The sequence below is a fragment of the Corythoichthys intestinalis genome, chromosome 17, assembly GCF_030265065.1.
Source record: "Corythoichthys intestinalis isolate RoL2023-P3 chromosome 17, ASM3026506v1, whole genome shotgun sequence".
NCBI classification, from domain to species: Eukaryota; Metazoa; Chordata; class Actinopteri; order Syngnathiformes; family Syngnathidae; genus Corythoichthys; species Corythoichthys intestinalis.
In genome coordinates this window covers 5,102,607-5,128,744 of record NC_080411.1, presented here as the reverse complement: position 1 = coordinate 5,128,744, position 26,138 = coordinate 5,102,607, and the positions used below count along the sequence as shown (strand labels likewise).

General features: G+C 39.6%; 1 protein-coding gene across 3 annotated transcripts in view; it reads right to left on the bottom strand.

The window, feature by feature from the left end:
- rapgef1b (Rap guanine nucleotide exchange factor (GEF) 1b) overlaps positions 1-26,138 on the bottom strand; it is a 123,147-nt gene that overhangs the window by 81,120 nt on the left and 15,889 nt on the right. For 2 of the 3 annotated variants that reach the window (XM_057818247.1, XM_057818248.1), the window contains exon 2: positions 20,317-20,673. In XM_057818247.1, coding sequence (XP_057674230.1) covers positions 20,317-20,344 — 28 coding nt within the window. In that variant the 5' untranslated portion in view covers positions 20,345-20,673. Of the gene's footprint in view, positions 1-12,777; positions 13,906-20,316; positions 20,674-26,138 lie in introns of those variants that run through there. The other variant, XM_057818246.1, reaches the window with a different exon arrangement.

Sequence of the window (26,138 nt, the reverse complement as noted above, 5' to 3'; positions counted from 1 at the left end):
CGGATTGGAAGTGCAAAAACCTGGATCGGGACATCCCTATTTGACACCCCTGCTGTATATACTGTACGCTCAAAATATACAGAAGGTTGACTTCAGTGGTCCTGCATTGAATATATGAAGGACAGAGCCCCAAGGTGTAGGTCATTCAATTGTCCTATATGCTTCCCACAAACAAAGCGCGAGGGTCCACTGGGTGAGCCATCAACAGCTAACATGAGTAACGTTACGAGATTATCCCGAAACGGGCAAAATGTCAGTCGCTGGGTTTACCGTGGATTACACGCACGCTTCCGTGATGCGAGGGAGATGCCAAATGTTTTCAAAATCATCGACTGCAGTTTTACAAGCTTTATTGAGCCGAGGGACATATTTGACATGAGGGAAATCTCACAGCACATCACGGAATAAAAATCTTGCAGTAGACGCGTCTGTAGTAGGGAGTAAAAAATTTTTTTAAAAAAACAGTCAGTGATGGCAAAAGAGCTCCAATTTATTTGCACATTTTGGACAGACATCTTGGTTTGGCTGGCAGCAATCATTCCATCACTGCTAGACCCCTCGTCCAAATGGATTGGACGTCCAACACCGTCAATGGCAGTTAGAAATCGCTGATAAAATCCATTACCAGCAACAGCAAAATTCAGTACAATGGTGTCGCAACGATTAATCAATAACTCGAGTAATTCGATTAGAAAAAAAGCTTTAAATCCAATTTAGCTGCTTTGAGGATTTGTTTGGAGGGATGTTGGAATGGTTTGTTTTAAAAGTTTTGCATTAAGTTTTATTGATTTGGGTGTGTATACTGCCCTCTAGTGGCAACATTGAATATGCCATGACTTGTCTAACATGGCTGAATGCACCTGCTCCCTGTTAAGACCAACATAAGATATGTCTTTGTTTGAGCATAGACTTCATAATATACTGAGGGGTTAAAGCGACAATTAATCGGGGACCTGTATTGTTGGCGTAGCCGTCAAAGCTGACCGGGTGGAATCACAGACCTTTTTTTCTACTCGTAAAAAAGGTTCTTGTGAATTAACGCTTAAATCCCTGAATTATTTAGAGATATGGACGTAAAACAGTCAAAACACTCAATTTTGGGTAAAAAAGCAATAAATAAATAAATAAATAAAATAATAATAATAATAATAATATTTAAAAAAAACTGTTACCATTGAGTTTGCGTAAATATTGCGAACTATGTGCTAGTCAGTAAGCAAATTAGTGGTCGCCATATCACAGACAAAGAGCTTTTTCCGTTGAAAATTCTTGTGAATAAATGCTTAAATCACTGTATTCTTGTTAGATATGGACATAAAACAATCTTGATTCTTGGTTAAAAGCACAAAAACCGTGCAATTAGCATTTATTTTACCTAAATATTGCGAACTATGATGCTAGTTAGTAAGCAAATTAGCAGCCGCCATATCACAGACAAAGATCTTTTTCTGTAGAAAATTCTTGTGAATAAATGCTTTAATTCCTGTATTCTTGATAGATATGGACGTAAAATAGCCTTGATTCTTGGTTAAAAGCAAAACAAAACAAAACAAAAAAAAAAAACCCTGGCAGTTAGCATTTATTTTACGTAAATATGTCAAATGTACTGCTAGTCTAAGTCACTGTGGCGGCTCCCTTAGGACAACAAAGAGCTTTTTGCGTTGAAAATTCTTGTGAATAAATGATTAACTCCCTGAATTCTTGATAGATATGGACGTAAAACAGTCTCGATTCTTGTTAAAAGGCAAAAAAACGGGCAGTAAACAGTTATTTTACGTAAATCTTGCGAAGTATAGTGCCAATGCTGTAGCGGCTAATTTCTCCGGCTGTATTTTTTTCACGTTTCAAAATGCATGCATGGTACGAAAAATATAATAATTACCTTGAATCCTCGACCAAATCACTCCGGAAACAATGCTTCCCGTTTGTATGCAGTACAGCTTTCGTACATTTTCTACCTAACTCCGGTTTTAAATCGCTGCATGTGATCGGCTGCTAATAAATGACGCAGAGTGGGGAAATACCCCGTTCGGGAAGGTGTGACGCAGTCAATTGGGAATGTGTCACGTCAATATTTTATGAAGTCTATAGTTTGGCTAATATGTTTGTTTATGCATTTGTTGCTTAGTTCAGAAGTATATTTATTACGTTTTTTTAGGTAACATGTGTTTGAATGATTTGCTAAGAGCTTTGTAAAACAAACAAACAAAAAAGACATTTTATAGCATTTTAGTTAGCAGACTTTTGCTATGCAAGTTAGCCAGTTGTTCTTTTGTTGTACTTTATATCGTTTGAGGCAAAGCTCAGGTATTTTAAATTATTATTAAATGCATTTACTGCTCTCGTGAAATGCAAGTTTATTTCTGCATGGTTCGAAGAAAAACTATTTTGTATTTGCATTTAATGCTCTTTTGAAAGTGCCACTTTAGCAAGCCAAAATAAATGTCATTGCTGGCATCAACACTCGTCTATTTGTTTGACATCTCCTAAAATTTATTCCGCAACGCATTACATTTATGTCATCTGATTACTCGATTATTTAAATGTTCACGTGTACTTTTTACCATCAAACAAATCTGCCGTAGTACTATCAAAACTTTTGAGATGCCAAACTTTACCCGGCAACACCAGTGTTCCTAAATGTCCAGTGAACACCAGAGCTAAAAAGGGGCTCGTGACAAGCGCATACGTCATGTCGAGCATTCAAAGTGGGAAATAACACACCCCATTTTTTCGGGCTACTCCTCCTGTTCCTTCCACCAGTGACGCTGCCGCTGGCTGCGTTTCCTGTCCCTCAGCGAGCACCGCTCCCTCTTTTGTGGACATGACGACACGGTCTGTTCGCAGCAGGCCGGACTCTCTATGATGAACAGCACCCAAGAGGGAAAAAAAGCCCAATTTATCCTTAAAAAAGAAAAAGAGCTACTTTTTTCATTCCATTTGAACCCCGCATCTTCAACAATTAGCGATTTCACACGCTAACTAGCATCATGCTTCCTTTTATCAATTCACTTTGCTTAGTGGTGAAGTTTTGGTTCATTCCAGACTGTAGTCTTCCTATATTTGTGAGAAAGCGAGTTATTTACTGGTTTAATGAAAACTTGTTTTCCAGGAAAGATCGTTGATTCCATTACAGAAGAATAATTTAAGGCTAACCAAGGGCCAGACATCTAAGAAGAAGAAAAAAATGATCAAATTGCTGCATGCTAGCATGCAGCTAGCCAGATTGGTAAGGTACTTTTAGGGAATTTTATCGCCAAACCGATGGTTGGCCAATTCCCGAGAAACAATTTAGGTTTGACAGATTTAAAAAGAATGGACATGCATCCACATTGAGCTATGACCGGGTTGCTATACTGTGGTTAACCCTGACAGATGTTAGCACCAAGTTCATCAAGCACGCTGGGGAGTTTTAAACTAAGCTACAAGGTAGCAAGTAATGTAAAAGTGGATTAGATTTCTTTTTTTCTCTTCAAGTCCTACCAGTCTACCAATACGTGGATGAAATTCCAAAACGATTTCCTGCCAACATACTGGAACTTTTTTGTGTAACCTGATGTGCATGACACACAAAATACAGAGTACATTTCATGTCATACCGTCGACGTACGTTCTTTGCGGACCCATTTTTGTCAGCCCCTGACTGAAAGTTAAATGCAATCATACAGAAAACAATGGTCGACAGTTTGTGGATACAGGTAGTCCCCGGTTTACAAATGAGTTCCATTCCTGTGTTGGCGATGTAACCTGGATTTCCGCGTAAATCAGAATTAAATCTTTAAGTAGCCCTAAACACCCACTAATTCTCAAAATAACTTTCCAAAAACATGTATTATACATCATTGTACTGTCCTCGCCAAGACGTTGGAGCTAAGTCCTAGCTAGACAGTGAGTCAAGCTCCGAAATTACGACGTCAGACATCGGTGTGATGTGACTTTATTCAGCTGCTCATGACATCAACACGTGCAGAATAAAACTAGAATAAAATGAAATGAAATCAGTCTCATCTTCAATAACAGCAACTTCAATTTGTGTTTACAAGAAGCTGCTGATACAGCAATAACAAACGATTAGCATGTATCAGTTACCGTCCGCACATCATCAGAAAAAAAATCACATAAACTCGCCCCAAGTATTCGACCACAAAGGAAAACGCACAATAAACAGTAGAAAAGGGGTTATGTATAGCCGTCGCCTCTGGATGCTTTGCAAGTAACAAATGTGCGCGCAGGCTGTCAACTGGGGTGTGCATCAAAATCATAATTGAATCGTTAGGTGCTGCAAGATTCCCACCTCTAATAGCAAGCGAAATGAGGCCGGAATGCTGTAAATCAAACAGAAAATAATGATAGACCATTTGAAGACACAAGGCATGTGCCGATAATCGGTTTCAAGGTACACCCTAGTATGAAAACGTCACGGTTTCAAAACCGCAGAAATTTTCCGTCATACCATCCCTAAGGTATTCATTTTTTATGTACCATAACTGTAGAGAGAAATCCCTCGATTGCAGCTGCAAGGCTCAACGCTCCACCACTGGTAGTTGATCAGTGTCAGTGAGTCAGCTGTGCTACCTGATGGCTGGAGGGGGTGAAACTCCTGAACTTTTCCCCCAATCGAAGAAAACAAATCACTGGTATGGGAATACTTCGGCTACAGAAAAGTTACAGACAGCTTCGGCTCAGAGGAGGAAGGCTAACTGACATGTAAAACATGCGGAGAGTGGTTGCTGAGGAAGAAATACTTCCAACATGATTTCACATTTATACAAAATTAAAGGTTAGTAAACACTATCATCAACTTTTCCTACCAGCTGAGAGAGTTAACTCCAGCGTGTTTAGTGTGTCTAGCGGTGGTAAAACGTGGGTTTTTTTCTCTCTGGTAACCGTCTGTGTTGAGAAAGCACGTGCGTGTGTGTGTAATGTAAACATGATACGAGTCATACACACATGCTTTTATGGAAAATAATTCAACTACTTTGTTTTGTTGGTAGTAATGTTGAGCTGTGGCTGTGGGTTTAGGCTCACCTGCAGGACTTATTGGCCCGCATATAACGGTGTTTTTTGCATTGAAATAAGACTGAAAAAGTGGAGGTCGTCTTATATTCGCGGTCTAGACATTATACCCATTCACGACGCTAGATGGCGCCAGATATCATTGAAGCGAATGCTGAACTTCAGGAGTAATTTCTGTCATGACAGATCTCAGCTACTCTCAAGTTTAGCCAGTTTGCATTATTTTATTGCAATGTTTTTCCTTATTCAGATTTGTTTCAATACTACAGTTACAGTTAGACCTCACTTTGATGGTTATTGCAGTTATTGTAATTTTGTTGTTTTATCACAATAGATTGGTTCATTTACATTTCAAAAACCAGAAGCCATTCATTTACGAATGTGATTGCACTTTATTTTACATATTTAAATGTTCAGATATTAAGATTTGAATGAGGCAAAATAACATGCTTTTCTCTCAAATATATTGTTATAATCATTTGTTTTAGATGTACTGTAATTATTTTCTGTATAAAAATTTGGTGTTCAAAAAGTCTTTTTTCAAACTTGAGTCTTTAAAAAGAGGGGGTCATCTTATAATCAGGGCCGTCATATATTCAGGCCAATACGGTATTTTAATTTTATGTAGAATATTTGTCTTTTTTTCATTTATTTTAACTTAACATTATACTTACTTTCCAATTTGCTAATGTATTGAAAAATAAAAATCCAGTTCAATGGAAAAAAGTTTTTTTTAACCCGGATATCTCAAAGTAATACATTTTAGAGCTGGAATTGCAATACCGCGAAACCGTGTTAATTTTGCTTAAGGTTATCAAACTGTCAGAATCTCATATCGGCACAAGCATTAAAGATACATGGGCATATTTTTATTAAAATGGATAAATTACCTCAATTTAACATATACAATCCTTATTGTTGTTGTTGTTGTTATTTATCTATGGGGAAAAAAGGCTATCCTGGAGATATTTACAAGTGTCTGGCAAGTGAAAGGTGAAAGTGAAGAGCTTTTGTGGCTTCAGACTGACCGTGAACACGCCAGCGATCCTATGAAACTGCATATGAATGAAGAGGACGCAACTAGGCATTATGATGTTAATTTAGTTAATAAAGAGATTTTTGCATGTAAATATTCCGTATGAAAACACCTGTGGTTTATAGTCAGATCTATTTTTTTTTTAAATGTATCATATTTGTAGCCGATTGTCTTCCGGTCAGAAGCATTGAATAGTGAAATTTTAAACACAACCTGAGTTGTAAAGAAGTCAGTAAAACTTTAAAAAGGGTCTTCAAGCAGTCTGATCATTCTGCTGGCATTGTAGCTACTTGCAATATTTTCTAGCACATTCCATTTTAAGCCCCAAAGTGAGCCGCTCAACAAACTGACAGGCAGACAGTACGTTCACCTTCGGTGAAAACCAAGAGACTAGAGAGACCTGCCGGGTGCTATAAATACCCGGCTTGTCAGCCGCGCTAACGTCGAGTCTGAAAACAAAGCGGTACGTTAGGATGAGTTCAGAGCCCTTGACAGACGGCAGCTGCTTCCAGTGAGAGGCCCGATAAAACATTGAATTCTGCATTGGGCGAGAGAGGAGCGAAATGTAAAAACGCAAAGTGAAATAGCAATTCAACACACCCTACTCCAGATGCAAATGTGTCAACATCAACCTTCAAGATGTGGGTCAAAGATACAGCACGACAAAGCACTGTTGTGGGAAGTTGTGGCGCTGTGTTTACCCTGCAAGTCGCACAACGTCAATTACGAATGTATGACCAGCAGTGACAAAATATAACTTCTCTTTCAGAACGGGAAATACTAAAATAAGCACGCCGGGCTAGTAGGTGGTGATCTGTCTTAAAGATTAACTATTAACTATTACCGTATTGGCGGGAATATAAGACGGCCCTGATTATATGACGACCCCCTCTTTTTCAAGACTCAAGTTTGAAAAAAAGACTTTTTGAACACCAAATTAATTTTTACACAGACAATAATTACAGTACATCTGAAACAAATGATTATAACAATATATTTGAGAGAAAAAGCATGTTATTTTGCCTCATTCAAATCTTAATATCTGAACATTTAAATATGTTAACTAAAGTGTAATCACATTCATAAATGAATGGCTTCTGTTTTTTTTTAAAATGTAAATAAACTAGGGCTGTCAAAAATTATCGCGTTAACGCGTGGTAATTAATTTTTTAAATTAATCACGTTAAAATATTTGACGCAATTAACGCACATGTCCTGCTCAGAAAGTATTCTGCCTTTTGGTAAGTTCTACAGCAAGGCTTTTTGTGCTGTCCAACAGCGAACTCTTGTGGTCGCTTTGCGACATGGTTTATTATTTTCTTCTTTTCTTTCTTCATTATGGCTGCACGACGTCTCGGGCTGATAATGTTGTGCTTATATGATCCTTGGACAAGATTTGTCCGTAAGTATGGTTGTTGTAAAGAATGTACATATTATGTTAGTAAGCGAAATGTTCTATTTTTTGTATGAGACGCTTTTTGTTTATGTTTAGTGAACCTGTATAGCATGCTAAGCTAACGTTGTTGCTAATGCAATGCTTGTGTACTTTTATTTTGTTGTTTTACGACGGTCTAAAGAGGACAGTGGTTTGAGGCCATTTTATTAATAAATCAGATGAAAAAGGAAGAAGTCTGATTATTAAGGCCTCGTTCACTAGCTGTCTAGCTTTGGAAAAAGTAGACGCTTCGGAGTGAGGACAGCATAGACAGATTTAAATGACAGTAGAGTGAAATGCCCACTACAGTCCTTATGTACCGTATGTTGAATGTATATATCCATCTTGTGTCTTATCTTTCCATTCCAACAAATTATTTTACAGAATATATATATAATTTACAGAAAAATACGGCATATTTTATAGATGGTTTGAATTGCGATTAATTGCGATTAATTACGATTAATTAATTTTTAAGCTTTAATTAACTCGATTAAAAATTTTAATCGTTTGACAGCCCTAATAATAATGTTTTTTAAGACTTTTTTTTTCTCCTGTCGTACGCATTTTAAATAATCAATAGCTGTAGCCCTACTTAGAAGTACATTTTCTCAAAAAGTTACTCAAGTAAATGTAATGGAGTAAATGTAATGTGTCACTACTCACCTCTGATAATGTATAATGGTTGCTTTCTCAGTCTCTGATCGAATCAAATTCCCCCAAAAATGTGACTTAAACTCCAGTGCGTGTTTTTTTTTTTTTTTAACTCGTCATTTAGCGTTTTTTTGGCTGGTGCGACTTATCCCATATTTCGAAAAATACACTAGTTACTCTTTTAAAAACTTGCAATTTTTTTGTAGTTGCTTGCTTTAGATGCAAAATGGTTTCAGTGGCACAATGAAGTGCAGCAGGGGACATTCCACTTTGGGCTTTTTGGGTCGTGTGGCTTTGCTCAAGGTGCTCATTTGCTCGGCTAAAACCCTGGGCGGACCCAGCGCGGGGAGGCCGCTCTGCCGGGCAACATCCTTCCGTCGCAATGCTGGGGGGAGGGGTGCACGGAGGGCATTTTTGCTCCAATATGAATTTGTTTTCAGATGTTTAGTAACCGGCAACACGTCACGTCCCCGTGATTGGGCTAGTTGAGCATATCATTGTGTAATGACCGCATTCCATGATGCTGTAATGCCTTGTTTGGAAAACATGATGTTGGTGCTGGCTAAATCAGCACATTTAGCCCCAGCAGGGATGTTGTCAGTTTGCCCTGACCTTGCTGCTTAGGATGAGCTGCGGACATGTGTGGCGTTGATGTAACATTTTACTCGAATGAGTACATTACAACCTGATGGCATTGTGGAAGAAGGGCGTCAAACCTGTTGCCAATTCACATCACAATGCTCACCAAATGCTGTTGAGTTTTGACATTAATACACCCCTTAGCGAAAAGTATTGAATGACCAATCTCGGACGAGCACTCACTCAGACATGTTATCATTTAGAACAAACTCAGATAAAAAGCTTGAAAAAATAATAAATTAGTTCAAAAGTGCAACTCTTTAGCATTCAGAAACACTAAAAGAAATGAATAAAAAACATTGTGGTGGTCAGTAAATGTTAATTTTATAGAACAAGTGCAGGGAAATATATATAGAATCACACCATTCTGAGGAAAAAAATATGGAATCATGAGGACACAAACAAAGAAATTACAATAAAAACTAGAGCTGCAACGATTAATCGATTAACTCGAGTATTCGATTTGAAAAAAAATATTCGAATTAAATTTTGTTGCTCCGAGTATTCATTTAATTAGAGTGACGTTGTAATGGTTTATTTTGAAAGTGTTTAAATTTAGTTTTATTGATTAGGGTAGATACACTGCCCTCTGGTCTGCCTCTTTTCAGATGGCTGAATCCAACTGCTCCCTGTTAAGACCAACGGAAGCTAAGTTTTTGTTTGAGCTAATGTTTTTTAATGCATTCATAATTTAGTTTATAGGTCTATTTAGCCGTTGTTTGTGGGAATATGTGTCTGAACCATTTGTTAAGTGGATTGTAAAAAAAGAAGAAAAAAAAAACTAGCATTTTATAGAATCTAAGCTAGCAGACTTTTTCCTATGTAAGTTGGCCAATTGATCTTTTGTTGTACATAGATCCTCATTTAAAAAAAATTAATAAATAAAAAATATATATATATATTATATATATATCGTTTGGGGTTCAGCTCAGGTATTTTAATTTTTCATGTTCCCTATCCGATTATTCGAACTAACTAGTCTATCGATTAATCGACTACTAAAATATTCGATAGCGGCAGCCCTAATAAAAACACATCTCTTCTGTTTAGTAGCACCACTTCTGGCTTTTATGACAGCTTGCAGTCCATGCCATTGACTGGATGAGTCTTTCTCCAAGGAATGGTTTAACAGTTTTAGCTCTGTGGCATGACGCATTGTCATCTTGGAAAATGTCAAGAGTCAAGAATCTGCATTGGACAAGGTGATGATGCTGGAACTTTTGTTTGGTGCTGTTGCAGGGAGACTTACAAAGATGACTCCCTGAAAATTCCCTCATTCCTTGATGATATGGGGCTGCATGTCAGGCAAAGGCACTGGGGTGAAATCTTCAATAAATGCACAAGTTTACATTGAAATTTTAGAAAGCTTTCTTATCCCTTCATTGAAAATATGTTTGTTATTTTCCAAGATGACAATGCATCATGCCAGAGAGCTAAAACTGTTAAAGCATTCTTTGGAGAATGACTCATCCAGTCAATGTCATGGCCTGTAATTAGCCCAGATCTCAACCCTATTGATAACCTGTGGTGGAAATTGAAAAAAAAAATTGTCCACAGCAAGGCTCCGACCTGCAAGGATGATCTGGCAACTGCAATCAAAGAGATTTGGCACCAAATTGATGAATAATACTCATCAGGTCCATGCCTCAGAGACTGAGGCTTAGCGCTCTACTGCTTTAAGATGGCGGCTGTTTACTAACGCTGGCCAGACGCGGCCGAGTCTGTCAATGCGCATCTAGTTCAACATTAAGAGTGTGACAATATCTCGATACAGCGATATATCGCGATATTTTGCAACCCGATTGTTTATCGATATGCTCCCGCCAAGTATCGATACTTTTATTTAACATATTGGCCATACAATGGAGTATGGATGCTGTAAACTACTCAGTGTTTGTTGAGCAATTCTTTGGCGGTCCACTAGGGGCGCTCGGGAGTGGCGGTGTAGGTAAAGTACGCACAAATCGTCTAGAGAAGAAGAGAGAAGGCTCCAAGTGCTGTCACGACTACCACTATTGCTGCTATGGCTAATCCTGTTCCTGCCTGACGTTTTAAACTGCAAAAAACAAAATAAAGAGGAAAAGAGGAACAGTGGAAAAGTGAGCTGAGTAATTCCTTAGACACCGTGGTCAACCCCTTTCCGTGGGGAAAACGGAACACTGCACGACCCACTCACGCATTGTCGCGTTCAATCTGTAATGGCGCCACTTTACCTATATTGAGAGCTAAAAGGCAGCGTAAAATAAGTAGAGTGAATTTTGGCAGCCTTTGGAGCCTTTTTTTAATTGGCTAAAGCCTTACAATCCCTCTCCCTACGATTAGAAATATCGTAAGAAGCAATGTTGGGAAGAAAGGTAGTAACTGATCTTTTTCTTAACACCCTATGTTATTTCCCAACACAGAGAAGATATATCAATTGGTACCACTACGCACAATCTTGGTTGCACTTCCCTTAATGCATTTGGGCATGACCACAGTATTATTTACTGAAAGCTCAACAAATACACTAGATGGCAGTATTTAGTCACAATATACAAAGTCACATTTATCCTTTAAGAATTACAAGTCTTTCTATCCGTGGATCCCTTTCACAGAAAGAATGTTAATAATGTAAATGCCATCTTGAGGATTTATTGTCATAATAAACAAATACAGTACTTATGTACTAGAGGTGGGAATCTTTGGGCACCTAACAATTTGATTACGATTCAGAGACTCCGATTCGATTATAAATCGATTATTGATTGTCCTCTCCCCCCATTTTTTTTTTTTTTTAATGTTTTGTATATTTGTTCCAAAATTGTTCAAAAATCCTATAGGCTAAATAAACCAAACTACTATTTTAGTATCAAGTTACCGGTTAAAAACAGTAAATAAAATACTCAAGTCCCCATTCTGTATCAGCAGCTTTAAACTACATTCAATTAATTTAATGTATTGAATCAACCGTTAAAAGTTGTTAAAATTGTGCCCGTTATTCCATAATTTCCCTCATGTCGACATGTGAAAGTTTTAAAACTGTTTCATCATTTAAAGATAGATTCAAGTCAAGATTTTGCCAATTTAGGGGTATTTTAGATAAAAATTAATTAGGTTCTCTCCAACAGAGCCTTCTAGAGAAGTCTACTGCTCTAAGATGGCGCCTGTTTACTAGTGCGGCAAAGGTTATCATTTCACATCTAGTGTAGATATCTGTGGTATCTACCATAGCCGTATGTTGCCGTATGTTTGTAGCAACTAGCAACGAACTGAGCGCTGTTTGTAGCGGCTGACGGCCAGTCAGGTATTATTGTTTTTTTTTTTTACCTAGCGGCATTAGCTGCACATGATATTTACTCTCGGTCCGTTCTTCATTGCGTCCCGAAGACCGCACTGACTGCGTTTTTTTTCCGCTTTACCTGGTATAATTCAATAATCAGAATTTAGATGTTTATGAATCGTTCTCGAATCTTTCACGGCCGAATCGCGAATAATCTAAGAATCGGAAATTTCGCACGCCTCTATTATGTACCGTATGTTGAATGTATATATTCGTCCGAGTTTTATTCATTTTTTTCTTAATGCGTTGCCAAAATGTATATGATCGGGAAAAATTATCGGTAATGATTGGAATTGAATCAGGAGCAAAAAAAAAAAAGTAATCGGATCGGGAAATATCGGGATCGGCAGATACTCAAACTAAAACGAACGGGAGCATAAAAACATGATCGGAACAACCCTAATATTAACAGTTATTCCACAAACCCATACCACAACACAACACTACTTGTTTATGAAACACTGCAAATCATGAAAAATTGAGGACCATGATTAAAAAAAAACAAACAAACAAAACGTAAGTTGCACTTCAAAGGCCAAGCTAAATGATCATTTTTAAAAAAGTGCCACTATTACAGTACTTCAAAACAGAGAGACTAGCACCCAAACCTAACTAAGACTGGAGAGAGTTTACAATAAATTACAGTAAGCTTAGAAGAGCCACTACTTAGTCTTCTACCTGAGTAATCATCCTCAAGGTCCCCTTGTAGTGAGGAGTCCGTATCCTCGGAGGAGGCTTGGCTCCTCCAGCTGGCGTTGCCCATCCAAGAGGCCCTTGGGAACCCAACCGAGCGCCGGACTGACACTTTTTGTCTCCTGCCTAATGGCTGCCTGCTGTTGGGACTGGCATTTTTTCACAGCCCTGCTGAGAATTAGTCACAGACTAGCTCATCGCTATCACGCTCGCTTGACCAACACTTCCAGGGATATCCACAAACAGAAGTCAAAAAGCTCTTAAAAGTACTTGTTGAATAGGGCAAGAAGCCGTCAATGCTGCCACAGGTGCCACCCGGATAGCTGGTGTAAGGGCGCATCGATGTGCAACAGGGGTCAGAAAACCGGCGCACAGCGAGTACGACAAATGACTCATCTTAACGGAAAAAACGGTTTTGCATTACATCCGGCGTCTTCCAAAACCATCACAATCTTCACGGTTCCTCGGCAAAATAGTAAAGTCTCTTTGCTCTGTCGTTAATCGACATCCGAACAGAATTGACATGCCATCCATTGGTCGCTCTGACTAATTCTCCTTCTGAAGAGGAGAGCGATTCCCACCGCTTCCCGATGGGATTCGCCACCAACCTCCCTGCCTCGCCCTCCTCGCTTTCCCATACAAATCACAATAATTATAGCGCAGCTAAAACTACGAAGGGAAAAAAACAAGTCTCTCATTGAGCGAGCGGTCGTCAAACCTCAAAATCGCAGCATACGGTGTTTCCCTGTTTTATCGCGGTCTTTCCTTCATATCTCCTGATTTAAAGAACATACGCCATGAGAAAAAAAGTCTTAAATAGCATTATGATGTGAATTAGAATCATATTTTGAGACAATTCGACTATATACAACAATTTAGCAAAGCGCAGGTGACGAAAAATTAGTCTTTTAATCTGGCGGTTAGCCACACCTACCATTATAGGGCTCTAGCGTCCCCAACAGGTGGATGACGTCAGCGGGAGACTGGGCTCATCGGTTTTACTATTCAGCCCATTGACGGGGAATTATTCAGAACGAGGAAAACGCGACGAAGAGAGCTCCAAAATGCCATTGTTTCTGTCTCTTTACTTCAATATTTTTACAGGATATTCTTTTTATCCAAGTATTTTCCCCAATTGCTAAATAAATGGCATGGTCATGACAAATAACAGTCTTGTGCTAAATGGAGTATGAAACAATAAAAATGCACTTATTCAGGATGACATGGCAGAATTACTCCATAATGGTCAAAACTGTCGACTTCACCTTTACTGTCGCACCTCCCGAACGATATTTTATGACATCTAAATCGGACATATGTCATTTCCCTTCTCCGGCTTCGGAGAATGTAAACAAACCAAGAGGCGTGACAGCTAGCCGACATGCTAACCCGAACCGAGTGATGTTTCAAAGTCTTCGAAGCGGAAAATCACACATAACTAGCCCGGATTATTTGACATGACGACTGGGTTGTCGTCTTCGCGGATCGGCAAACCGCCCGGCGGAGAGCAATTTGCAGTTCGTTCCCCGGAGGAGGGCGGCTGCAGTTATTGTGCAGCTAACGTGGACGAGGAGAGCTTTTTACATGCCTAACAATGATCAAACGTAAGTAGTCCTTTATTTAAAGAAAGTTTATAGTGTTTACTTTGTAATCACTGTATTAATATATGACATAATACAAAACAAGATGTTTACTCACTTCCTCGTAAGGCCAATGGTCCAACAGTAGTAGGGCTTGGTCAATATCCATGGTGAATGGGAACCTTTTGAAACTCCAAAAAGACGCACACGCCTCTCCCTCATAAAGCAAGATTTTTCTGCAGCCGTTTGGCTGGCATGATGCGAAAAATAAACATATTAATCCGCAAAATCAGCTGAATCCTTAGTCCTCATACAAAACAGTACGGCTGTTTAGTGAAGAGGATGCCTTCACCCGTACACGTCACAGCGCCCTCCTCCTCAATGCAAGACCGAAGCCGGAAGTCACTCATTTCATGGCGCGGGATTCAAAAAACTAAATAAATATAGCGATCGCTTCCACACACATCCAAGCGGTCCATATCATTCAGGAGCATAAAATACTGCGTGTATTATGAAATGAACATGCTTTTTCGTGTCACATGCACTTTAAGGGATTTAAACAATCTGCAACAATCTAAAATATATGAATCTAGAGAGTAGTTAAACATTTAACTCACAGATGAAGTCATTGTTTTGAGTTACTGTAAATAGGACAGATCAAGATTATTTCTATTTGCGTGAGAATGGAGTCTTTCACTGTATATTTATTAGGGCTGCAGCTATCGATTATTTTAGTAGTTGATTAATCAGTGAACTAGTTAGTTCGAATAATCGAGTAATCGGATAAGGAACATAAAAATTTAAAATACCTGAGCTGAGCCTCACATTGTATAAACAAAGAAATATAAATGAGGACCTAAGTACGACAAAAGAATAATCGGCTAACTTACATAGCATTTTATAACATTTAAGCTAGCAGACTTTTGCTAACTTTTTTTCCCCCAATGCTCTTAACAAATGGTTCAAAAACACATTCCCACAAAATATGGCTCCATTTAACTTTAAACTAAATTACAAATGCATTAAAAAAACATTATTTTACACAAAGCTTGGCTTATGTTGGTCTTAACAGGGAGCAGCAGGAATCAGCCATTAAAATTAGGGCTGTCAAAATTATCGCGTTAACAGGCGGTAATTAATTTTTTAAATTAATCACGTTAAAATATTTGACGCAAATTAACGCACGTGCCCCGCTCAGACAGATTTAAATGACAGTACAGTGTCAGCCCACATGTTAATTGTGTTTTATGGAGTTTTGCCGCCCTCTGCTGGCGCTTGGGTGCGACTGATTTTATAGGGTTCAGCACCCATGAGCATTGTGTAAGTAATTATTGACATCAACAATGGCGGACTACTAGTTTATTTTTTGATTGAAAATTTAACAAATTTTATTAAAACGAAAACATTAAGAGGGGTTTTAATATTACATTTCTATAACTTGTACTAACATTTATCTTTTAAGAACTACAAGTCTTTCTATCCATGGATCGCTTTAACAGAATGTTAATAATGTTAATGCCATCTTGTTGATTTATTGTTATAATAAACAAATACAGTCCCTATGTACCGTATGTTGAATGTATATATCCATATGGTGTCTTATCTTTCATTTCCAAAAATAATTTACAGAAAAATATGGCATATTTTATAGATGGTTTGAATTGTGATTAATTACGATGAATTAATTTTTAAGCTGTAATTAACTCGATTAAAAAATGTAATCGTTTGACAGCCCTTGTAAAATGATGTTTTTTGTTTTTTTTTGTATTTTGTATTTTTTCATTGCAAGCAAAATAACAGAAGATATTACTACCAAAGCATTTGTAATTCCAATCATTATCTGGGAGAAATTGAGCATTATCTGAAAGAATTGCAGGGGTGCAAATACTTTTGGTTGACTCATCGCAAAAATAATTGATGATAAGTCGACAATGGAAATAATAATCTATAGCATCCCTATAACATGTTATATGTTGTTTGCAAATTGCAATGCATTCCCAAAGATAAAATGGGGTTCACTGTACCGTACATTAGGCGAGAAGATGCTCGGAAATGACTAACACATCAGCGCCAACTCTGAGTAAACTCCAATGCTTTAAACAGCAAACACGTGCCACATAGGTGAGAAGCTTGGGGGAGGCCAAAAATAGGACGCGAGTGTCTACTCCCATTGACTGCTCCAAAGGAGACACAACTACTCACAAGGCTGACATGCCAACAGTGTTGTGTCACACTGGGGGTGCCATCCGTTTTTCCATCTCTGACAGCAAAATAACATTTGGTCAGTGACGCGCCAACAAAACATGATTCATGTATGTAGCACAATTGTCAAAATTTGTTCACGTACAAAAAAAATATTTAGTTCTGTGACTCTCAGGGTCCCAGTTTATATGCCTGCTGGGCAACATGGGATTCAAATGGATGACATAGTTGGGCCACAGTAGCCATGGCACTTGGGAAGAATGTTGACATGTGACGATGGGCTGCATGTCTACAGTCAAGTGCGCTAGCATTTTTTTCACCTTTTAGTCTGCGTGCTACGGCAACCGTTTGCCACGGTACAACACAATTCCTCCTGATGATGTCAAGCGTATGCAATTAAATCAGTTGCAAATGTCACCTGAGACAGATAGCTATGCACCTGGCAGCATGCGTGATCTGAGACACTACACAAAATAGTACATGTACAAGGTATAACTGTGGTTTTAAAAATGAATGCATTAAAAATACAAGACTGTTCAAAAGTTTGGGGTCACTTAGAAATGTCCTCCTTTTTGAAAGAAAAGCACAGTTTTTTTAATCAATGGAAATAACATAAAACTAATCAGAAAAACACTCTATACAATATTACTGTGGTGAATGACATATATATATATATATATATTACATTTTTAGTATGGCATATTTGTATTACAGATTAATATCAGAATTGTTTTAGAGTGTGCTGGCCCATCCTCATTGAAATACAGTGCCCTCCATAATTATTGGCACCCCTGGTTAAGATTTTTTTTTTTTTAAATTCAAATAATATGGGACCTTAATGGAAAAAAAGACAAAAATCCAACCTTTAATACAAGTGCATTAAGTCAGTGGGGAAAAAAATCCCACATAAAAGAAATAATTATTTGACATCAAATAATGTGTGTCACAATTAGTAGCACCCCTGGTGTTAATACTTTGTACAACCCGCTTTTGCCAACAAAACAGCACCTCAGCTTCTCCTATAATGTTTCACAAGCTTGATTTTGTGTCTGGTGAACCATTTCTGTGTAGATTTGGCCATATGTTTAGGGTCATTGTCTTGCTGAAAGACCCAGTGACGACTCATCTTCAGCTTTCGGGCAGAGGGCAACAGATTTTGATGTAAAATGTCCTGGTATTTCAAAGCATTCATGATGCCATGCACCCGAACAAGGTTCCTAGGGCCTTTGGAAGCGAAACAGCCCCACAGCATTACTGACCCACCCCCATACTTCACAGTGGGTATGAGGTGCTTTTCAGCATGCGCATCTTTCGTGGCACGCCAGACCCACTTAGAGTGTTTGTTGCCAAAAAGCTCAATCTTGGTCTGATCTGACCAAAGCACACGGTCCCAGGCTTCAACTGGGACCGTCAGATGAGACCTAGATTGAGCTTTTTGGCAACAAACACTCTAATACCCCTTTCCCACTGAAACTAGTGGGTCAAAGCGCATTTTTCCAAGCCGATGCATCCCATTACAAATTGGCATTTGGCACCTTTCCCATTGAGGAAAAAAGCAGTGTCTTCTCCCCCCCCCCCCCCCCCCCACCCGTCGAACCCCCCCCCACCCCTCCTCAGCCGTGCATAATGTTCATGACGTCACCACGCTAAGATGTGCTTCGACAAGTGCGACCGAATTCATTCAGTTCAAGGAAGTAAACAATGCAAAGCAACATAGAAGCTTCCTTTCCGTTTGTGTTCTTTGTTTTCATGCTTTTACTGCCCTTAAAATGGTCGAAATGCAGCAAAGGATCAACACTGCTTGTGCTGAGCCAACGTAGCCGACGTGAATTTTGGCTTGAAATTGAAAGGAGTCGTGTATGTCACAGAAGGAGGAGAAGAGCCTTTGTTTCATCTGTTATGGCTATTGCTAACGCTGCTACACCGACTGTTCGCCGTATGTGGATCCGGGCTAGAGCACATGGTTTTTGTTTTTTGTTATGACGCATCACGTACTAGCCTACGTCACCACGTAGATTAGCGTGTTGACTGTTGACCCGGGGTTTTGCTTTCACACTGCATGGCGATCAGAGCCGAGGTGATTTTAACGCAGGTCGCTTGGCGGATTGATTGACACGGGTCGACGCGGGTCATTGCACCTTTCCCACTGCCACCAAAAGCCGATTGTTAGCGGGTTGACACGGGTTTTTTGGCCAGTGGGGAAGGGGTATAAGTGGGTCTGGCGTGCCACGAAAGAAGCTCAATCTTGGTCTCATCTGACCAAAGCACACGGTTCCAGGCTTCAACTGGGACTGTCAGATGAGACCAAGATTGAGCTTTTTGGCAACAAACACTCTAAGTCGGTCTGGCGTGCCACGAAAGATGCGCATGCTGAAAAGCACCTCATACCCACTGTGAAGTATGGGGGTGTGTCAGTGATGGTGTGGGGCTGTTTCGCTTCCAAAGGCCCTGGGAACCTTGTTAGGGTGCATGGCATCATGAATGCTTTGAAATACCAGGACATTTTAAATCAAAATCTGTTGCCCTCTGCCCGAAAGCTGAAGACGTGTCGTCACTGGGTCTTTTAGCAACACAATGACTCTAAACACATGGCCAAATCTACACAGAAATGGTTCACCAGACACAAAATCAAGCTTGTGAAACAATATAGGAGAAGATTAGGTGCTGTTTTGTTGGCAAAAGGGGGTTGTACAAAGTATTAACACCAGGGGTGCTAATAATTGTGACACACATTATTTGATGTCAAGTAATTATTTCTTTATGTAGGATTTTTTTCCCAATGAATAAAAGCACTTGTATTGAAGGTTGGATTGTTCTCTTTTTTTCCCCATTAAGGTCCAATATTATTTGAATAAAAAAAAATATAAATTAGAAGCTAAAAACCAGGGGTGCCAATAATTATGGAGGGCACTGTAGATTAGACGTTTATTACTGTCAGTTGCACTTAAACATGTCACTGCCAGGTGATGTAAAAAAGTAGGAAATAACTAAATATACTGTAAATACGAAATACATGATTCCACTAAATCGCTGCATATGTTGACATCTCAAAAAATCACTTCTATCATTCCTAGGGAATCACAATGACTCATCCCAGCTTGGGGGCAACCTGGTGATCAATTGCTCAAGATAAATTGATCATTACATCATGATTTGACCTAGTAGGGTCTCTTCACTCCAGACCAGGTATTGCAGTAAGACTGCAATAATTAGATGATTTGAACTAGCGCGAGAGTTTCGGGTTAGAAATTAAGCTATTTTTTTGTGATTTGGAAAAATGAACCAAAGTTGAGGAATGAGGCGGTCTGTGTTAGTGTACACGTCGTACAACCCAAAGCAGCTAGCCGAGCACAAGGCTAACCGTTAGCCGCGCCTCTCCGTGCCCTTCTGAACGCCGCCTGACGCCCCTCGTTCCGGGGCTTAGCTGGTCGGGAGAAAGCGGCGCCGAAGGCTCGCTTCATCTTACGCTAAAAGTGAAAGTGATTTGCGAAAAACGAGGAGAAAATGCAGTTAAATCTCTAATTACCGCAAACTGTTTACTAGCAAGGAAGGATGCCGGTGAAGTAGCCCCCCACCAAAAAAAGAAAGAAAAGGAAAGAAAGGGGAAAAAATAGCTAAAGCGCTAAGCTACCCCAGCATCACAACCGAGGCCCTATTGAACAACCGTGCACAATGAATGCTAGCCAAATTGGAGAACGAAGGTCCCCGGCCTCGCAGGACCGTTACACGGCGCAGTCCTTACCTTGCTTGCTCTCGATTTTGCCCGACATTTTCTTCCCCTCGGTGGCCCGCGCTCGGGGGTTCCGACAAAAACGCTGGAGCCTCGGATCCTATTCCCACCTTTTCCCCACGCCGAAGTGTCCGTCGGACGGTTCCGGTGGGCTCAAAAGAATGTATCCGTCTTCCACACACATTGTGCGGGAGAGAAAAGAGGCCGCTCCTCAGACGAGCCTATCCGCCGCTGGGTGAGCTTTCTCTGGGTTCCAACACGTTGACGTCTAGGGGAGAGCGGAGACTCGCGATGAGGAACCGCAACCAGACAGCCAAAGACCGGCCGACGTGCCAGCGACCCGCCGTGGTAGGAATGAGCAACCGCAATCTGTCAACAAGGGGATGGGCGTGTGTGAAGCCGCGGGCCTGGTAACTCCATTGGCTGCCATTGACGGTGATGGACGTCTAATGGCGTACCGCAAGCAACACGTCACTTTTGCTCATTAATATTCATGACCTTAGCAATTGTGGCTAGGCGGGTCAACCTCCCATTTAGAGACAGCGAGAATCAAAAGTGGTATTTGCTATGTGGCAAAATGAATTTGGCCATTAGGCATTTTTTTTGCCATGTGGCAAAATGGATTTTGCCACATGGCAAAAAAAATTTTGGAATGGAAAATTTGGACGTGATAGCCGTCAATGGGAGAGCCTCACTTGGGTGCCAGTCAGGGCCGGCCCAGCCTATACGCAGACTATACAGCTGCTTAGGGCCCCTGACCACTAGGGGGCCCCCAATCTGGCAATTGTTTCTGTTCTATTTTGTTTACTACAGTTTGCTTTATTTGACTTTTGTGAGTTTTGACACTTGATTACAAGCTTAAAAAAATAAAAGTTCTTCCTTAACTTCTTTCTTTCCTCTTTTAGAAAAAGGTTTGGCGCTATCTACTGTAAGTACTGACAATCATTTGGGGTGAGAAGTTTGAAGTATGCAGTGCAACAAAATCTGATTAATCTACAAAATATGGACGTATGGGTTGGATTGCATGTATGGGTTTCACAGTACACTGTGACGAAATGGTGGGCCAAAAATATGGGCAAATTTGCATTATTTTGCTTAGGGCCCCCAAATGGCCTGGGCCGGCCCTGGTGCCAGTTGAATGTCAATTCACTTTAATGTAGAGTGTATGGTCAAAAATCACAGCCACACATGTTTTTCCACCGATTAAAATGAATGGAAAATTTGGACATGCATAGCCATCAATGTAATAGCCTCACTTGGGTGCCAGTTGAATGTCAATGCACTTTAATGTAGAGTGTATGGTCAAAAATCACAGCCACACGTTTTTCTGCCATTTAATATGAATGGAAAATTTGGACGTGCATAGCCGTCAATGGCATAGCCTTACCTGGGTGCCAGTTGAATGTCAATGTGCTCAAAAATCACAGGCACACATGTATTTCTGCCATTAAATATGAATGGAAAATTTGGAAGTGCATAGCCGTCAATGGCATAGCCTGACTTGGGTTTCAGTTGAATGTCAATACGCCCTAATGTAAAGTATATGGTCAAAAATCACAGCCACGCATGTTTTTTGCCAATTAAAATGAATGGAAAATTTGGACGTGCATAGCCGTCAATGGCATAGCCTTACCTGGGTGCCGGTTGAATGTCAATGCGCTTTAATGTAAAGTGCATAGTCAAAAATCACAGGCACACATGTATTTTTGCCATTTAATATGAATGGAAAATTTGGACGTGCATAGCCGACACATACATTTTAGTCATTGCATTAATTTGACTTGCAACACCCACCCTTTCCTCCAGGTGTAACATGGTGGGGTGGAAAAGTGTGGGTGCTGAATGTTGAAACACCCACCATAGACTTCATAATGATATTGGCAGGTCAGATTCGACCTTCACTGCGCCACGCCTTTAAGTAGGGGGCCATTCCACAATCTGCTTCAGTTATTCGCAGTTGGTCACAGTGACACATGCAGCGATCCAACGCCGGATTTATGTTGAAAAAGCAGGGGCGTAGGTTTTGTCTCAACACTGGTTGGGAGGCTATTACAGCATAACCTGCATGTACACTTTTTGCTGGGGATGGGACATTAATAAGACCAAACAGATTGGGTGCATTTCTCAAAAATAGCTGGTTACTACATAAAAATGAAAAAAAAGCTAAAATTATTTTCATAGGGAGAAAGTCATTTGTCAACATGCTTGCTTCATTAAAAGGAAATTTACAGTGGTTGTTTTTTTTTGGGGGGGGGGGCTTTAAAATGTGTATAGGCTGCTAAAATAAATAATACATTTTAATTAATGAATAAATGCTCAAATGCACAGTTGAATTAAAGTTGACAGTCGAAAACATACAGGAAGACACCTCTTTAAGCAGCTTTCTACTCTAGTTTTACAGGTCAGCAACTTCACACAATTTAATGTTATGCTAACTCTGATGCAGGTTGGACATTCAGTAGCAAAATTAGTGGTGTGTTCCCCACCTCCACAACATCTTTTTAAATTACTTACAGTGGCTGCTCCTGGCCGAGAAAAAAAAAAACTTCTAATATCCCTCCTTTTCAAAGGTGGCAGAGGAGGCAGCATATTGGCATGTATTTCTGTCGGGATTGTGTCTAGTCATCAGCCAATCAAACGTGCGTTATAGGGGGAAAAAAATGGACCGGCACATTCCGCAAGGGAAAAGGGGTAAGTTTGAACATAATTAAAGTAATTCACTTCATAATGGTAGGGTCAATTCTCTCCTAACAATACAAGGGAAGACAATCTAAATTACTTTTATAGCTGAGCTCATTGTATAATGCAAATAAGCTTGCTTAAAAGTTGTTGGGGACAATTTGAGCATCCTGAAAAGTTGCTAGTGTTATGTCCGTACCGTCCCTAGGCAAACCTACACTTTTGTGAAAAAGTATGAAAGCTGTACCGCATACAAAGAGGAAGGATTGTCTCAGGAGTGATTTGTACGAGATTCAAGGTAATTGTTATATATATATTTTTTTTACCAGCATTTTCAACATAAAAAGCTCTCTGTTGTCAGGCTGCCGCCATACTGTCTCACAGACTAGCATCATTCTTCAACATATTTACGCAAAATAAATGCTAATTGCACGTTTTTTTTTGCTTTTAACCAAGAATCAAGACTGTTTTACTTCAATTTCTAGAAAGAATTCAGGGATTTAAGCATATAATCACAAGAATTTTCACCGGAAAAGCTCTTTTTGCATATGGTGGCCGCCACATTGACTGACAGACTAGCATCGTACTTCGACATATTTACATAAAATAAATGCTAACTGCACGTTTATTTTTTTGCTTGTAATCAAGAATCGAGACTGTCTTACGTCCATATTTATAAAGAATTCAGGGATTTAACCATTTATTCACAAGAATTTTAAATGAAAAAAGCTTTTTGTCTGTGACAAGGGCGTATGTTTGGTCTCCACATTGGTAGGGACGATATAACAGCATAACCTGCATGTACACTTTTTGCTGGGGACGGGACATTTATAAAACCAAACAGACTGGGTGAACGGGGGTCAGGGCTACATTTCTCACCAATATGAACCTAATTAATTAATGGGCTAAATGATCAATGCAAAATAAATCTGCATTGACTTATACTAACTTTCATGTGTATAGGTTCAGGTGATACACCGTTCGATTCGAACCTTGGTTTCCAAAAACTATTAAAGAAACATTTTGAAAAATTCACGAATAAATGTCTGGATTTTATTAGCATAATTTTAATTGCAATATCTGAACACAACATACACAAGGAATACAAACTTGTTAATCATCAATTAACTATCTATAAGGGGGTAATCCTTAGTTCACTAGATTTCTTACAGTTTAATTAACGTTAACAGTGGAAAACATGCAAGAGGATATTTGTACGAGAAATTCTAATGGGGGTCGGACTTTCAAAAGCAAAATTAGTGGTGTGTTCCCCACCTCCACAACATTGAGGTATTTTTACATTACGTACAGTGGCTGCTGCTGGCAGAAAAAAAACTTCTAATATCCCTCGTCTTCGAAGGGGGCGGAGGAGGCGGCAAGTTGTATTTCTATCGGGCTGGGAATGCATGTGTGTTGTGTATGTGGGGTGGGGGGTCGGGTCAAGTCATCAGCCAATCAAACGTGCGTTTGAGGGGAAAAAATGGACTGGTACATTCAGCAAGTGAAAAGAACATAATGAAAGTACCGTAGTTCACTTAATAATGCTCGGGTCATTTCTATCCTAACAACATATGGGAAGACAATCTCAATGACCTATATAACTGAAGCTATTTTATAATGCAAATAAGGTTGCTTAAAAGTTGGTGGGGACAATTATAGCATCCTGAAAAGTTGGTAGTGTATGTCCATACCGTCCTTATACAAACCTACGCCCTTGGTCTGTGATTCCACTTGGTCAGTTTTGACAGCCACGCCAACAATGCAGGCCCCCTATTAAAGGGCCTCGCACCCTGTGTCCTGTCAATATCATTATGAAGTCTATGCACCCTCATTTCTCTGCGTGTTCTACAAAAATATGGTTGCTGGTTCCATAAAAAATGGATGTTTGAAATGAAATCTTTTAGGAGCAAAAGTGTGGGTTTTACATTTTGAGACAGGAGTTGACAGGAGTTGAAAACTTTCAGTGGGAAATGTGAGTGTTGTAAAAGTGAGGGTATTGCTGCATTTTTTACAGTATGCTGCACATTTAGTAATCCGTGCCACTCCTGTATCCTCAACGGTAATGTACACTTTACATTTTGCGCCGGCTGAAATAGTATAACATGTTATCTATGTGTGCCATACAAAGAGAGAAAGTAAACAACACTATCGTTTCCTGATGAATTTATTATGAAAATGAATTATTGACCTGACTCACAGAAGGATCTTATTGTTGCTTGGCGTGATCTAGGTCAGCCAGCATAAAGTGCTTACAAGCACGCATACACGTCTTTAATTAGTGATCGGCCCGCCTTACTGTGGGACACCAGGAGTGCCGTAATCAAATAAATATGTACATCATGAAATGTGTACGTATGTATTTCGGCGTTTACAGTAAGGAAAAAAAGTATTTGAACACCCTGCCATTTTGTAAGTTCTACCACTTAGAAATGATGGGCGGGTTTGAAATTTTCATTGCAGGTGCTTGTCCCCTATGAGAGACAATCTAAAGAAAAAAAAAATCTGGGAATCATAGTGCATGATTTAAAAAAAAAAAAAAGTATTATTCTGCTGCATATACAGTAAGTATTTGAACACCTGTCTATTAGCTAGAATTGTGAGCCACAAAGACCTGTTAGTCACCTTTAAAAAGTCCAACGAATAAGTAGAGTCGAGGTAGACTTTTTGAGTCTGATTTTTTGACCTGTTTGAGGCCGTTAGCTGCACATAAACACCTGTCCACCCCATACAATCAGGAAGACACCAATTACTAACATGTTCAAGACCAAAGACACCAGAGACAGAATTGTAGACCTCTACAAGGCTGGAAAGTGTTACGGGTCAATTGCCAAGCAGCTTGGTGTTATAAGATCCAACGTTGGAGCAATTATTAGAAAATGGAAGAGGCCAAACATGACTGTCAATCTCCCTCAGACTGGGGCTCCATGCAAGATCTACCTCGTAGGGTCTCAATGAGCCTAAGAATTGTGATGAATCAGCCTACACCTACACAAGAGAAGCTGGTCAATGACCTGAAAGGAGCTGGGACAAATGTTAGGTTAGGTTAGGTTAGGTTAGGTTAGGTTAGGTTAGGTTAGGATAGGATAGGATAGGATAGGATAGGATAGGATAGGATAGGATAGGATAGGATCTTTATAAGTCACTGACACTAGCTT